At 35.4% G+C, this 16,820-nt stretch overlaps 2 protein-coding genes across 2 annotated transcripts; one reads left to right on the forward strand and one right to left on the reverse strand.

Moving 5' to 3' along the window:
* Nucleotides 1-1,590: 1,590 nt before the first annotated feature.
* LOC142605328 (zinc finger protein ZOP1) lies at nucleotides 1,591-6,558 on the reverse strand. The gene is made up of 5 exons (XM_075776785.1): nucleotides 6,328-6,558; nucleotides 5,450-5,650; nucleotides 5,217-5,304; nucleotides 2,355-2,450; nucleotides 1,591-2,240 (listed from the first exon to the last, which is right to left on the reverse strand). The coding sequence occupies exons 1-5, from the start codon at nucleotides 6,334-6,336 to the stop codon at nucleotides 1,876-1,878; spliced, it is 759 nt and encodes a 252-aa protein (XP_075632900.1). The 5' UTR covers nucleotides 6,337-6,558; the 3' UTR covers nucleotides 1,591-1,875.
* Nucleotides 6,559-7,674: 1,116 nt separating this feature from the next.
* On the forward strand, nucleotides 7,675-9,529 carry LOC142642000 (protein ALP1-like). The gene has a single exon (XM_075816340.1). It carries the CDS (start codon nucleotides 7,815-7,817, stop codon nucleotides 9,210-9,212), a length of 1,398 nt encoding a protein of 465 aa, XP_075672455.1. The 5' UTR covers nucleotides 7,675-7,814; the 3' UTR covers nucleotides 9,213-9,529.
* The last annotated feature ends 7,291 nt before the right edge of the window (nucleotides 9,530-16,820 follow it).

Genomic DNA, 16,820 nt, shown 5'->3' on the forward strand with positions numbered 1-16,820 from the left:
AAAATCACGTTTAAAAATCGCACAAATCCGCGGTTTCAAAGAAGCAGAATCTAATTGCATTTTCAATAGGGAGCAAATAGAACGTTTTCACACCGCTATTTGTTTTGTTTAAAAAACCAAAAATAACCCCAAATAGCTGGCTATATTATCCTCATACCAGTCACTTCACCGGCATGAAGCAACCCCTTGTTCCACCTCAGGTTGAATTCCAGTTGATTCCGAGCCGTTCCTGTCATTCTGGTCGATTTCAGTGAGTTTTGGCCGGTATACCAATTCCAGCCAGTATTGAAATCAAACCCAATCAACCCATCTTGTCACAACACCGATCAGCTGAAGAAACGCATCTCATCACAGCAGTCTTCTTTTTCTTCTTCTTCTTTAGTTTTTCTATGTGTTTCATCCTCTACAACTCTTCTTTCTTATTCTTGTTGTGGCTATCTTCTTCTTCAGTCTTCTTTTTAGTTTTGTGAGCCTTCACGTAGGCTACCTGACTAGTACTTGAAAGGGAAGCTACAATTCAGCTTTTTATGTTGACTTATTGGCCCCCCTGCCCTCCTCCACACCACGTGATCTAGCTTTTTAAAAAAATAAATTTCAGCTTTTTTTATCTTTAATTATTTATATACATTTTAATCTTATAATATTCTAAAAAATTGTTAATATTAGTTTATTTAGGAAGTTGAAAAAAATGGGAACAATTGAAACAGTGGTGAATAGGAAGCTTCTTGGAAGCTCACTTGTGTACAATTACCCAAAATGTGAGTTTTATTTACAAAAAAAAAAAATCATAAATAAATGTTTTTTTAAAATAATAATCCCACTTTTTTTAGTAGAAAACTATATTAAATTTATTATTTTATATAATAGTAATAATAATATATAAATATATATATTTTAGTAATAATTCCGAAACGGTTTTCGATTACAAAAAAATTAAAGTAACTTTAACAATATAGTTAAGTCATTTTTTGGAATTTACACTTAAAACAGCTATTTTTAAAACAGCTTATCCAAAAATTTAATATGACTTTAAAAATAGAAAACGCATATTTTCACATTTTTACCAAACGCTTATATGTGGTTTTTAAAATGGAGTTTTAAAAACGCTAGTTTTTAAAACGCACATTTCGAAACAGCTTATCCAAACAGGCTCTAAGTGGTCAATGTCAGTGATGTATTTCACAATCCTGATAAATATCTCTCGACATTGTGAATCTAGTCCAAGAACCAACCTCTCCAAAATTAGGGAAAGGCTTCCTACCAATCACCTCTCCTAGACCCCGCAAAAGCATTGTACACTGGTTACAACCTTGTGACCTAAGTCACACAACTATCTCTATAATGTTACGCACAGCAGATGGCATGCCAAATGCACGTGCACCTTACAGCATAAATCTCTCCATCGCAACCAGGTCTCCAGCAAGTTTTATTGGACTCATCCCTCCCTCAATCTAATGACCAGTGAAACCTTTTCATTTCTTCCTCTCAAGTCATTTCGTTTGCTATCATATTCCTGTCCTCACATGATTTATATTAATGTTTGAATATAATAATTACGCAGTGCAAGAAATAGTAGCAGTCACAGTTTACTTATTCTGACTAGCAAGCAAATGATATAATTGAGACCGACATTGCATTATCAGACCCATAATCCTCACAAAATAATTGTGCACTACATAACATGCTCACAATCATATGGAGTTAATTATGAGGAGGAAATATGTTAATTGATGGAAGCAATCATTTTAGTTTTTTTTTTTCTCAGCTGTGTGGAGTAGCACATCAACTTATTCGTCAGAACATAAATTGAGATAAAAAAAAAATGGCCGTAAAGAAATGCTAAAAACATACCCCTTGTTCTGAGAGGATTTTAAATTAAAGAGGCCTGTAGAGGCCAAGCAACGGTTTTTCCCTTTCTTCAACTCTCTTCTTTGCCGCTTCCCTTGCTTTAAGGGCAGCTGCTTCTTCTTTGGATATAACCTTTGGCTTCTCATCTTGCCTCTTTCTCTTGCCAATAGCAACTGACGATGGAGCACCTTTAACGGATCTCATGGGATTTAAAGAAGCTGAAACAACAGGCCCAGGTGCTGGTCCACTTTGAACTTTAGCAGCATCTTTATTTTCTGTAACTAGTGCTGCCTCTGAAGATGGCAACGGCCTTTTTAAAGTGGGTACTTTATGTTTAGAATTTGAGGAAAATTGAGGTGTGGCATATGCCTCTTCCTGTGTCACCCACTTCCCTGTTACATTCTCTCTTCATAAATATAAATAAAAAGCATATAGTCTAAATAGATATTAAAGGAAAGGGGAAGGATAAAGAACTAAGTAAAGAATCCAATTGTATGATTCCGTACCTACTGCATCAGAATAGTAGAAGCCTGAGTTTGGGTCATTGTAGAAACCATTACTTTTGTTGTAATAATAGCCCGAAGTGCTGTCATACTCCCATTCTGTCATCATTCATAGCTGTATCAGTTTGAAACAGTGCCACAATCAAGAAAAGAATGATTCATCAACCACTAAAGTAATCCTGCTCGTTAAAAGAAAATGACAATTAAGGGCTTATCTGGTAAACTAAAACACAATATAGGACTGGAGGTGGAGGGGGATGGAATTTTGTTCAAGAACATATCAATTTCGCTCGCTCATTTGTATTGCAACTGCAAAGTTAAGCATAATGTTGCTGGCTTTTTGAGTGATGATGAAATAACAATTCTAAATATAAGATATAAGCTAATTTAAGATGCTCGGGCTTATTCCACATCTGTAGACCTTACTGGTTGATTTTTTTTTTTTTTTTTGGGTGATAAGTTTTGGCCCCCAAGGAGAGCTGGAGGGGATATGGGAGATTCAAACTAGTGACCTCCACTTAATCAATGGTTCCCAACTAACTGTGCTACCCTTGGTGTTCATTACTGGTTGAATGTTCACACACCTAAACGGTGCCTATATTTGCTAAGCTACAAGAAGAGAGAAAATAGATATACCTGCCTACTGTAGGGAATTTCCACGAATTCCTAAATCTATGAGAACAAAAAATAGAGAAAAACGCACGCCAAAGAAAAATAATCACACACACAAGACAGTATTTATGTGGTTCGGCAACAATTTGCCTACGTCCACGGAGTTGCAGGGATTTCACTGTTATTAGGAAAAAAATACAAAGTGCGGCTACAGTCTTTTTCTCTCTCACGCACAACGACAACAACAAAACCCTAATCAAAAACAGCGTTTTTACATCCTGCGGTTAAAAAACCACGCTACATTATTTGAGTCGGGTCGGGTCGGGTCGTCAACCGGATCAAACATAACTAGGCTCCACAAAGCCCAACACCTACGACTGAGACAACCTCAGAAAAAAAAAAAAGTTGTTCTAGGCTTCTAGCTCAGCTTGTTGACATATGAACCATGCCAAAGCTGGTTTAGTAGTCTAAATGGGTCAGCTCCTGCATTCATTCTTTTATTGCTATCATAGAATCTAGAGCTCCCACACTTCGTAGTGCAAATTATATATTGAACACACCCCAGACTCTCACCAGCTTGATAATGAAGTTTATAGCTCTCCCTTAAGGTGTTTGCTATGGTTTACTTTCTCCTAGGTATACTCAACTATTCAGGATCCTTATTAGGATGAAACTAGTAATTATCATGATTGGCTTGTTAACCAGTCAAACTTGTATACAGCTTGATCTTGTCCAGACTCCAGACACCATACTTACCTATTAGCTTCATCATGAGTCAGCTCAAGCAGTTCGGTAGTCTCTCAGAGATTAGTTCATTTAATAGCCTTACGCCCAACTAAAAACTATGCAGGACCATACAACTTGACAGCTAATAGCTAAAACCAGACCTTTTACTTAATCAGATTGGCAATGACATCTTTAGAGGCAGGGTTCTCCTAAGTGAGTAAACTCCCTATCATGTTTTTTTTTTTTTGATAAGTAATAAAGATGTATATTCAAGAACACTACCTTATGCAGAAAAACATAAGGCAGAGAAAAATTACAAAGAGAGGAGAAAAAAAAAAAGAGAAAGACAGAAAGAAAGAAAAGATACTAATTACAAAAGAGAGAGTTAAGGAACATAGGGAAAGAATCACTAGTGGTAATCCCCAAGCCCTAGACCAGTCAAAAAGGGAGCCACTGAAAGAAGCCAATAGCTGGTCATCAAAACTTTCCATGTCCTCAAACATCCTCCACTTACGTTCCCTCCAAAGACACCACATTAAGCACAACGGAACTAAATTCCAAATGCTAGACGAATGCTTTCCAAGCCAATTCCACCAACCAAAATGAGTATCCGCAACCGATCTTGGCAAGACCCTTAAAATCCCAAACGATCTAAAAACCAAACTTCACAACCGATAAGCCTTACCACAATGAAGTAGCAAATGATCCACCGTCTCCTCATTACAACGACACATAATGCACCAGCCAACAAAATCCCTCCCTCTACCTCTCAAATTGTCACCTGTAAGGATCTTTATCCCATACAGCAGTCCATACAAAGAAAGAAACAAGCTGAGGAGCCTTAACCTTCCAAAGACCTTTCCAAGGAAAGATAATGGGCAAGGGACTTCTTAACTTATTATAAAATAATCGGATATCAAAATCCCCATTCTTTGTCAACTTCCATCACATACGATCTCCATTCTTAGTATAAGGTAAATTAGAACCCAAAGTACGGAGAAATTCTTCCAAACCACCGATCTCCCAGTCATTTGGTCTCCGAATGAAGCGAACATCCCAACTTCTCTGTTCCTCTGTCCCCAACTGTTCAAGAGAAGAGGCCACTAATGCCTCCTCATTGGAAGAAATCCCATACACACCCGGAAAGGTCAATTGAAGTGGGGAATCTCCACACCATTGATCTATCCAAAGCTTCATTCTATCCCCCACCCCTACCTCAAACCAAATATTTTTGCTAAAAGCCTCCCAACCCATTCGAATACTTCTCCACAACTCACACCCATGTACCCCTCTATCTAGCTTCCATCCCCCCCCCCCCCATTCTTCCCCAAACTTTAGAGCTACAACCCTTCTCCAAAGCCTTGTCTCCTCAACCCCAAACCGCCATAACCATTTTCCTAGTAGGGCCCCCTACCATGTTGATGCCGTTTAATCACATCATTTTATGCCAAAACATATTCATATATATATATATATATATATATATATATATATAGCATATCTCATCTCCACAATTAATCTCATTACCTTCATCTTGATCATTCAATGCTTGGGCATGAGAATCTCTGACCTCTTGAAGTTTTGCTATATCCTTCTGATAGCTACGCTTTGCTTTCTGAATGCAGGACAAGAGTAAATCAATATCAGCAAGATTTGCAGCATATAAATTACCATTATAAAACAAACCACTGTTGTCGAAAGAGATGTAATTATATACTTTTACTATATTAATATAAGCAAATGCTGTTCTTAATACTCACTGCTTCAATTTGCTCAAGGGCGCGGGTTGCTTCCTTTTTTTCCTTCTCCTTGGCAGCACCCTCTTTTCTCATAGAATCCAGCCTCTTGGAAACATTATCCTTGTGACGTTGACCAAGCTCATGATTTCGAATGCTGGAAGGATTGTTTGATATGAAGATTTTGCAGAAGTCGCACCACTTGTTGCCCTGGCTAACCCAATACTGGAAATAGAAGGTAAAACAAAAGAAAAATAAACACGCAAACAATAAAATCAAAATGTTAGTAGCAGCCTTGCAGTCTTCCATCAGAATTAATAGCTCAAGCTTTAATCAAATGGGGAAAAAATAAATAATAAAAAGAAGCAAAAGAACCCACAAACAAAAAATAAAAACTTGAAGAGACATACAATTAGCAAATGAGAAGTAAACACTGTACTTCCCAATTAATAAATGGCAAAACAAATAAACTTGGAGAACCTAATGTACTGTTAATATACTGTATATAAGTTGTACCAACAAAAAAAAAAAATTAAGCTCCTGATAATATATTGACTCCAAAAAAAAAAATTGCTCTGTTTGGTTTCCCAATTAATATTCTATAATTGCATTACAAGCCACACATAGTACAATTACTACTCCTAGAAAATTTATAAAAAAAAAAAAAAAAATACAGGGTGCCCATGATTTTTTTAAGCCAAAATTACACTAGCAGCTAAAAAACTGTGAAGGATTATTAAAATAGAACAAAAATTAGATAGCCAGACTTATAAAGAAGTTACAAGGAAACTAAAACTAATAATGGAGTTTGTAAGCAAATAGAAGAAAAATGAAAAGTGAACAATAAAGAGAAATTCGCAGTGATTTGATAAAGAGTGATTGGGCAATGAGGACGACGATACCTCAGTCATTGCTGCGAATTAGGGCTTTATCAATTCAATACTTTTGCGCACCCGAGCTGAGCTAAGAAGCACTTGCAGAGAATTTAAAATTCTGTTTGGGTAAAAGTGAATGGCAAAGCCCTAATTTGTTCGTTCAATTTGAAAATTAGGTCTAAACCCTGAACTCTCTCTCTCTCTCTCTCTCTCTCTCTCTCCAACACAGAGAAAGAAAGGTCAAGCTGTACTGTTCTTGCTTTTGATTTCGATTTTGATTTTGATTTTAATTTTAATTTTGTTTTTGTTTTATTACGACGCTAAGACCTAAAGGTACATATATCAAAAAATAAAAAATAAAAAGACCTAAAGGTACATCGTGTCTAATTTAATTCATTTATTTTTATTTTTAAAATTAAAAAAATGAGGTTAAAATCATAATTAGAAAAAAATTAAAAAAATATTTTAGAGGGTAAAAAGTAATAGTAGATAGATACAAAGTTTCTATCCAGTACCCTATGTTTATCATCAAATAAATAAAAAGAAAATTTCCACTAACCCTTGGCCTTGTACACAATTAAAACTACCCGGTTTAAAAAAAAATTAAATAAAATAAAGGTGTATGATACTGCTTATTTTGTTAAAATTAAAAAATTATTACTGAAAGTACTATAAATAAAAGTAAAAATTAGTTGAAATATAACAGTGGGATCAATGAATAGTGTCAAAAAGTGTAATGGGGCCATAAATAGTAGCAAAAATAAGTTCAATAATGAGATAGTTTTAATTTTTCATCCACACCAAAAATGTGTTTGAGTACCGCTTATTTTGCTGAAACTAAAAATTATTTCTGATACTGATTGTAAATAAAGGTGAAAGTTAGTTGAGTATAGTGAAGCCCATGAATAGTACCAAAAAGTGCAATGGGCCAATAAATAGTAGCAAAAATAAACTAAATAGTAAAATAATTTTAATTTTTCATTTTAAAATTAAAAAAAAACTACCCATGTTATTAAAAAAAAAGATAAAAATACACTTTTGATTCAATTCAGTCCCAAAGTTTTTGAAAAATCTATTTTAGTTCTTAAAACTTTGAAAATTGTTGTCATTTGACAAAGTGTATTGTTGGCATATTAAATGCTACCGTGACTTATAAAATGATAATAATAATAAAATAATTTTATTTGACATTTTAAAAATGCAATGTCAGCCATTTATGATATTAAAATGATTTTATTTTACAATTTAAAAATGAAAACCCAGAAAAGTGAAAAAATAAATATTGCAAAAAAAAGAATGGAAATGACTTTACCTTCCCCGGTACATCCGGTCCACCGGAATGTGTAGACTATAGTCTATGACTCCATAGTCTATAGAGTATAGACTAATAAGACTATACAAACTCCAATCACCAGAACCAGATTCACAATCACTACCAACACAGACAGAACCACAGCACTTTTAATCAAAATCATGCCCTTAATTTAGTTCCTCTCCAAAAAAACAAAATTGTCATGGATCACTCGTTTTTGTTAATGCTTTCAAATCTACTCCATCTCCAAAACTCCCTAGACCCAACAACCTCATTCCTCTCCTCCACACTCTCCTCTTCCACCACCACCACCACTTCCTCCGCCGCATCCCCCACCTCCTCCTCCTCCTCCGCCTCCCCATCCCCAACTTCCCTCCTCTCCTCCTCCTCCGCCGCCCCTCTCCTCTTCTTCACCATCGCTTCCGTCCTCTCTTTCCTCGCTTCCTCTCGCCCCAAACCCAAATCCCAAACCCCCGCCTCTTCCTTAAACCCCAAGAAAACCCCTTCTCCTCAAAACCCAAATTCTGATTTCTCCGTCTCCGCCTTTCGCGCTCTCTCCACCGAAACCATATGGTCCCTCGAAGCCCCAATTCGCGACGCGCAATGGAGGTCACTGTACGGGCTGTCCTACCCGGTTTTCACCACAGTGGTCGATAAACTCAAGCCCCACATCGCTCTCTCTAACCTTTCTCTCCCTTCTGATTACGCTGTTGCTATGGTTCTCTCTCGCCTCTCCCATGGCTTCTCTGCTAAAACCCTCGCCGCTCGTTACTCGCTCGAGCCGTACTTGATTTCGAAGATTACCAACATGGTTACTCGCTTATTGGCCACCAAGCTCTACGCTGATTTTATTAAGATTCCAGGCAGTCGTAGGCGTTTGATTGAGACAACGCAAGCTTTCGACGAGCTTACCTCGCTTCCCAACATGTGTGGAGCCATTGATGGGAGTCATATCAAGCTTCATAGTCTCCCCAGTGACCCTAATTTGGCTTCTCATTACAAATGCCGATATGGGTTTCCTTCGGTTCAGCTCCAGGTTGTGGCTGACCATAAGAAGATTTTCTGGGATGTGTGTGTAAAGGCGCCAGGTGCGACCGATGAGGCCGCGCATTTTAGGGATAGTCTTTTGTATAATAGGCTTACTTCTGGGGATACTGTGTGGGACAAAGTTATCAATGTGAGGGGTCACAATGTGAGGCCTTATGTGGTTGGGGATTGGTGCTATCCTTTGCTGCCATTTGTGCTCACACCCTTTTCGCCAAATGGGATGGGTACTCCTGCTCAGAACTTGTTCGATGGAATGCTTATGAAGGGGCGGTCTGTTGTGGTTGATGCAATTGGGCTGCTTAAGGGGAGATGGAAGATTCTTCAGGATTTGAATGTGGGACTTAATCATGCGCCGCAGACAATTGTTGCTTGTTGCGTTTTGCATAATTTGTGTCAGATTGCAAGGGAACCGGAGCCAGAGCTTTGGAAGGAGCCAGATGAGACTGGGGTTTCACCTAGGGTGCTTGACACTGAGAAGTCATTTTATTATCATGGGGAGAGCTTGAGGCAGGCATTGGCTGATGATTTGCACCAAAGGCTTTCTACAAGATAGGACATAAAGTCTTTGAGGAATGGATGACTGTGAACACTGAACACCTTTGCTTCTCTGTAAGGATGCACTTTTCTTCAAGTTCTTTGATATGCTTGTGATAATATGTATGTTTTCTTTCTTGCCTTTTCCCCCCTTTTTAGTAAGCATTAGAAGTAGATCCTTGGACTGGTTAATATTATGTGTAATGACTCATTTCTAATAGATGGGACAAACTGATTTGGTAACAAAATGTGTACATTAGAGAGTACTGAATTGGAAAGAGAGGCACTGCAAAACTATAACCTCTCAGATTGGTTAATTTATTATATTTTCAGTCCTATCCTTGTTATGATCCATGTAGGTGCATGCTTCGTTATTTTGAAGTAAATTCTGAAAGATAGGAGGAATAATAATATGGTGTTGCATTGAAGAAATATCTTTCAGCATTTTCAGGAGGAATCTAGCATACTGAAACTGTGTATGAGTGTCCCCTTGTACTTTGATTTTGATAAGAAATGTATATTAATGTTTGGAGTTACCCCTGCACTTTAATTCCAATGTTTGTATTGTTAGAGTTTGTTAGATTTGTCAATACACAGAAATGGCTTAAACATCAGTTTTTCTCTCAAAAAAAATTATTTTTAAACTACCTGTTAAAAGTATATATTTCATAAAGTTAACCTTTCGTTTTTTTTTTTTTTTGCTAATCCTCTTTCACATTCCTGATATTGCTTTTGTTGTAATCTAGCATATGTATACCCATGTATCAGTGAAGTGAGTCTCTATAGTTCCTGCTTGCTTCTTTTTGGATGGAAAAGAAGTACGTGATAAATGATAATGGAGATGGGCTAGCATGACCATATTTCTATTCTATTTCTCATTTGGAGTTACTTTGATCATCAGTCCTTACCTATCAAGTTAAGTTTGATTTCAATAGCTACGAATCTGAGTAAATTAAAATGAAACATTCTAGTGGAATTACTGTTGCATGAAAATATAGAACATGTTTTTGTCTAGGTTCCATTAAGTGAAGTGAAGAATTCTTGGCTGTTAAGTCTCCTTGTGATTGAGAACAACACTTTCCACCCTTACTTCTCTTCTTCTTTTAAGATAGTTATGTCATATGCAAACTTCTTAGGTTTACAAATTACAAATGTATATAATAAAATGAAATCTTTTTGACTTTTAGTTGATTTGTTCACTTGTTGTCACCTAAGCTTTTGAGTTCTCACAAATTTCCATATTAGCATCAAGATCCCTCACTCCAAATAATTTATTGTATGAAACCAACTTTGGGGGCATAACCAAAACCTCAAAACCAATCCCTAAAAATTCTGAATTCCACAGGATATCCAATAACAACACTAGCATCATGTACGCCCAAATTCTCTGCAGCTCCTCAGGACCATCAGTAATGATTGCTTTTTTTCTTTTTCTTTTTCTTTTTTGGGTTAGGAAGATAGTGGGGGAGGGAGAGGTGGGATTTGAACAACTTACATGGGACACTACAAAGGATGCCATTACCATTGGGCTATCACTTGAACAATGATTGCTTTTAAGTGTTTGTTTCTTCTTCTTTTTCCTTGGATTGTAAACTTTTGGGATACATTTTTCTGTCTATGTAGTTTTTGGGATGTGGGTTTTGGATATAGAGAAAGCTTGGATCATGTTAATAATTAGATTTTGATTGGATTAATTGGTGATTGCTTTTGATCATTCAGGATTTTTTTTTGTTAGTGTTTCTATTGCTTTAATTCCTGTGGGGTAATTGAGTATATGGAAATTTTAAAGTCATTGTTTTAAAAAAAAAATTATGGTGAAGAGTATTTCAGTTCTGTTTAGTGTTCTGACAAATAGGCTAAATCTGCAAAGGCTTTTGGATTTCATCTAGAGGTCATTGACATTGTACTAAAATTTGATTGGTTTTTAAGCTGCCTTATAGTTTCTACTTTCTACCTGACTGATTCACTTGAAAGCCAAATTATGATTATAGTATAGGAAGAGTATTGCTGATTCCATTCTTATGATAATTTTGAAATTGGGTTCAGTTAAGGAGGCTGAATTTATTGTAACTTCTAATGGGTGTGCTACATAGCTATCTCAATGGGTCTATGGTGCCAATCTTTGTAATTCTGCTATTGTGAACGGAATTGTCTTTAGGTAAGTTTTTTAGTCAGAGAATGCGAGCCATGTCCTTGAGCTGCTTTTGGACACTAATGCCACCACTGCCTTGCTGACCAATTTTGTGATGAATTAGGATAAAAGTGGCCCTTATTGTTTTATTATTTTCTGACAGTAAATTTTAATATGTGATGCATGTGTGTGTACAAAAATGTTTGTTTAGAAGTGATTTTAGAATGTCAAAGCATTCTGCCAGTTAAGTTTTTCTGCAAGCAAATTCATAGATCTTTAGGCTCCGTTTGGGAGTTCATAAGGGAAGGGAATGGAAATGAATGGAATGGAATAGAATGTATTTAACGCTCTGTTTGTTTCGCTGGAAAACCTTCTGTAAAGATAGTTTTCCACATTTTCCAGTGTTTGGTAGCACAAAAAAAACTGGTCAACGGAAAACTATCTTTAGTCAATGAAAAATCCTAATAAAAATAAGGCTTGTTTTCTATAAGTTGTTTTTCAAAAAAAAAAATTTGTAAAACAATCTTTCTCACGGTACACTCTCTTACTCTTTCTCTCTTCCCTTTTCTTTTTCTTTCCTCACACCCTCACTGTCACTACCTCTTATCTCCCCTCTTTTATAGATCTCTCTCTCTCTATGTTTCTTTTCCCCTTTATAATACAGTTCTCTGATTAGATTTTTTTTTTTTCCCTCCTCATTGCTCAGTAATTATTCCATTCCTCTCTACTAACTTGCAAAGAAGAACATATTTGCAGCGGTAATTTTTTCATTCCTTTCTACCAAAATCTCAATTCTTTACTTTGAATTTCAAACTTGATTTTATTTTTTTCTCTAAGAAATTTTTGGTTTGATGGATTCTAGGTAGTTCTTTTTTGCACATAAAAGTGCTAAAAAAATATAAAAAATAAAAAAGAAGAAGAAAGAATGAATGAAGTAAAAAACGAAAATTTTAAACATAATGCCGGCTCTAAATTGATTTTGCATAGGATAATCTTTACGGTAAATTAATAATATTGTTATATAATAAATGATAATTGTTTAGGGGAAATGTATTTGCTGGTAAATACATTATGCAGATACTATGTAGTAATAATATACTATGTAGATACATTATATAAATACATAATTTCGAGTAATATTAAAGACTTATGGTTGACCATAGTAAACAATTAGTGTACAAACAAAAAGAATAAACAATTAAAAGTTATTGTTATTTGTACTTATTAAAGATGTATTCCTATGTCAATTTTATGTATATAGACAAATGATTTATATATATATATATATTTATATATATATATATATGTACGTTTGTATGTTTGTATGGACATTACTGTCCATATATATGAGCAAGATGAGTGGTAGAGATCATGAAAATTTGACAACTAATTTTGATTGTATCTATTGTCAAAATTTTAGTATGAAAACCAAATTCATTCTTGGTTTTTTATTTATTTTATTTATATTCATTACATTAGTTGGTTTACATAATACACATGTTTTAAATTACACAAGAAATTTAAAAAATAAAAATAAAAATTTGCATACCAAACATCAGAAAATATTCTCAAGTTCATTTTCAAGATCGTTACCAAACACTGGAAAATGATACAGTTTTCTAGAAAATGCTATTTGGAAAATGAACCATTTTCTAGAAAACATTTATGCTGAAACAAACAGAGCGTTAGGTAAGAGAAATGAATGGAAAAGAATGGAATGGAATAGAATTAAGTAACATTGATTGGATGTTTTAAAATAAAGGAATGGAAAAGAATGAAAATGAATGGAACGTAACTAATCTTATTTGGGAGCAACATAGAGGGAATGGAATGGAATCATTTTGTGACAATATTACTGTTAGATCCCTATTTTAAAATAAAAATGCTGAATATATAGGGGTATTTTGGGAGTTTTAGTAAAAAATCATTAAATCTAACTCCATTCCCTCCCATTCCTCCCAATTTCGGGGGGAATGAAAATTTGAGATTTTAAGGGAATCGAGAGGAATGAGTGTTCCTTCCTACCCATTCTACTCCATCCCACTTAAACTCCCAAACAAGGGAATTGACTTTCCATTCCCTCCATTAAAACTCCCAAACAAAGGAAGGGAAGAATATTATAAAATTATTATTCTCTTTCCTTTCCATTTCATTTCATTCTCTCCTCCCAAATGAGACCTTAATTTGCTAGCATCTTCTTTCATCTCTATAACGTGCTTTGGTTAAGTCCTTGACATGAGGCTTCTCTTCTTTAGGCACAACGTAGGAAAGATATATAATAGTCTTAGGCCTAATGTCAAACTCCTTAATGGCCAGTTTATAATTTTTGGCCAACTTTGCTCTACTCCCTTGCCGCCCCCTCCATCCAAACTGGCGATAACAAAATGGTCATTTTTCCTTGCATTGGAGAGAGTAATATATGTAGATAAAGTATGATACACAGTATAATTCAATTGAGAAAGTAGTATATACCTTTGTTTATAAGCTTACCAATTTTGATAGGAAAATGCTTGACCATTGAGAAGAATACAGTATATAAAATAGATCATGGACAAAGATAGTGTCGGTTAGAAATAGGATGAAAGAATGAAGAAGAAACTGATGGAATGTTGTGGGTGTGCAGTTTGAGGGATATAATGTAATTGGATTTTTTTTCTTATGCATTCCACAAAGTTGGGAAGAGGAAGTAATGAACAAATGAAGGGGATTTTATTTATTTATTTATGGAAAGTAGTTTTTTCTTGGTGAAACTACACTATTAGTTACCCATAAGTGTGATTGGCCTCTTAAGTTTCAAATAAATGTTATCAATTCCTCAAGTTTTAAAAATGAGTAGTATCAGTTCATCTATTAAAAGTTGTTAGTGATGTTGTTTAGGGGCACGCTAGGGAGAGATGTGGAAAAAAAAAAATAGTTTTTATTTTGAAGAAGGATGTTTCAGTTCTTTTAAGTTTGTTACACCTAAGCAAAAAGTATGTGTTGGTCACATGTAATAGAATTCTATTAAAAATAACAGCAAAAGTAACACTGGGGTGCAAAGCGTGATAGTTTAGGGTGTAAAGTGTGCATTCAAATAATTTAAGGTGCAAAGTATAATCTGGTATATAGTTTAAGGCGGTAAAGTGTAATTTTCTCCAAAAAATTTTTAATGAATTTTAAAAATATATATATACTTCATATTTTTTTTAAATGATGATGATACCTTGCCGCTCCTCCTCCCCTCTCCGGAAAGCTTTTCAATTATGGACAAAATTTAAGTACAGTATTTTAGGTGTTGTTCTTTAGATTCTGTTGGTGCAAACACAATGATAATGGAAATAACACAAAGAGAAACTGAATAATACTTCTGAATTTTTATTAGTTTAAAGAAAGAGATTACACAACACTATTTGAATTGAGGCGCGGCACTCGCTCTCTTTAAGGAGATTCAAGCCCTTGGTTGGCTAAACTTTGTAACCAGTGCAGACCGTCTCTAACTTGTCTCCCCCAGGATACAACAGCCCAACAAGTGTCGTATGGCTAGAACAACCTCTGCACAAAGTGTTCAAGCCCAAAGCTCCACCAGAAAGAACACCATTCCTTGCCAAGAATCTCTCTATTTTTTTTTTAGTGTATATTGCAGTCATATGGATTGTGTCTGAATGGGTCTATTTATAGGCTCAATGGGCCTCACAAAATTACTACCTAAATTAATCTGATTAATTAGGTCCATTATTCTGATATAGTGGGTGTTACAAGATTAATTGTTGGATATTATTCTGATGGGCTAGAGTTACACAATTAATGGTGAGATAGGGAGTTTTCTGAATAATGAAAAGGCCCAAACGGATAGTCTATTAAGTGAGTTAATGGCTCATTATTTTCCATAATAAAAATGGAATATTAATTCGAGTCATTTACTCACCAACGGATATGGTAATTACTCTGAATGGGCTGTCAAGTAGGAGGATCCAAGGTGCTGATTCATTTCCAAATTTGACACTTCCACCCTTCACCTCCCCCTTGCGCACGTATCTGGCCCAATATTTGAGACAATTCATGTTAGTCCATTAATCACCACAATTAAAAAGAACAAAATAGTCTCTCTCCTTTTCAATGTGGGATTAAACATTTTCACTAACTCCTCATCTTCCACATTCACTCCCACATCTTTACATTTATGTTATAAAATTTATTCATTTTAATTATTTAATATTAAAATGCTCCAACAATCCCCCACTCATTTTAATATTAAATTTTTAGTTAAAGAGAGATTACCAGGCAAAGATGGGTCACTATGCATCATGAAGGTGTGCTCTGCATTGAACCTTCACTTAGTAAAACAACAATCTTAACTCCAGAGTCGTAGTGGTCTCCGACTTGAACTAGGACTGCTTTAGGGAAATTAGGCGTCACTGCTTACACATAACAACCCAGGTGTTGACATGAGCTTTTAAAGCTAGCACTTTACGGCCATGTGCTGATCCCGGTTTCATGAGTGTATTTGAGATTAAGTCCAAATCTCATAGGGAGCGACCCCACCCTCACACTCACATAGGTGAAATTTTGTCAAGGGTGCTCTTGTAATTCTGACACCCCACTCATGCGAGCTACAAATTTCATTAAGAGTTTCTTACTCAACCTCTCCACATTACAAGATAAATGCACTTACATCATAGGGATAAACAATTAAAAAAATTATTTACAAAATAAATAATTAAAAAAAATTGTGCATTTCTTACGACCATCGTATGATTCGTTTTTTCCATTGAACCCAATTCTCAGGATTTCTGGTCTTTGGGTTGGGTATCCTCATACATGGCTCATGATTCTATGGACTTTAGTCCCATCCCCCTCGATGTATTCCAGACTATATTTTTTGCCAAGGCCTTGGTAAATGAATCTGCAAGATTATCATTAGATTTAATATAATCCACAGTTATGATGCCACTACTCAAATAAGATCGCACGGTACTGTGCTTTCTTCTTATAGGTCTGGATTTACCATTGTAATAACGGTTTTTAACTCTACCAATTGCAGCAGTGCTATCACAATGAATTAATATAGGTGGAATTGGCTTTTCCCAAAATGGAATTTTATATAACAAATCTCTAAGCCAATTTGCCTCTTCACTAGCTGAAGCTAATGCTATTAATTCAGCTTCCATTGTTGAATTAGCAATTATTGTTTGCTTTTTAGATTTCCAACAAATAGCACCACTACCTAAGGTAAAGATATAACCAGTGGTAGAGAGAGAATCACCTGACAAAGTACTTCAATCGGCATCACTAAAAGTTTCAATCACAGCAGGATATTTTTTGTTAAATAAACCATGACTTTTGGTACCAATTAAATATCGCATGACTCGCTCAATAGCTAGCCAATGATCTCTATTAGGCTTGCTAGTAAATCTGTTAAGCACTCCTACTGCATATGCAATGTCAGGTCTAGTACAATCAGTAGCATAATGCAAACTAAAAATGATACTAGCATAATCCTTTTGATTAAAAATCTCA

This window comes from Castanea sativa, chromosome 7, assembly GCF_040712315.1.
Source record: "Castanea sativa cultivar Marrone di Chiusa Pesio chromosome 7, ASM4071231v1".
Taxonomy (NCBI): Eukaryota; Viridiplantae; Streptophyta; class Magnoliopsida; order Fagales; family Fagaceae; genus Castanea; species Castanea sativa.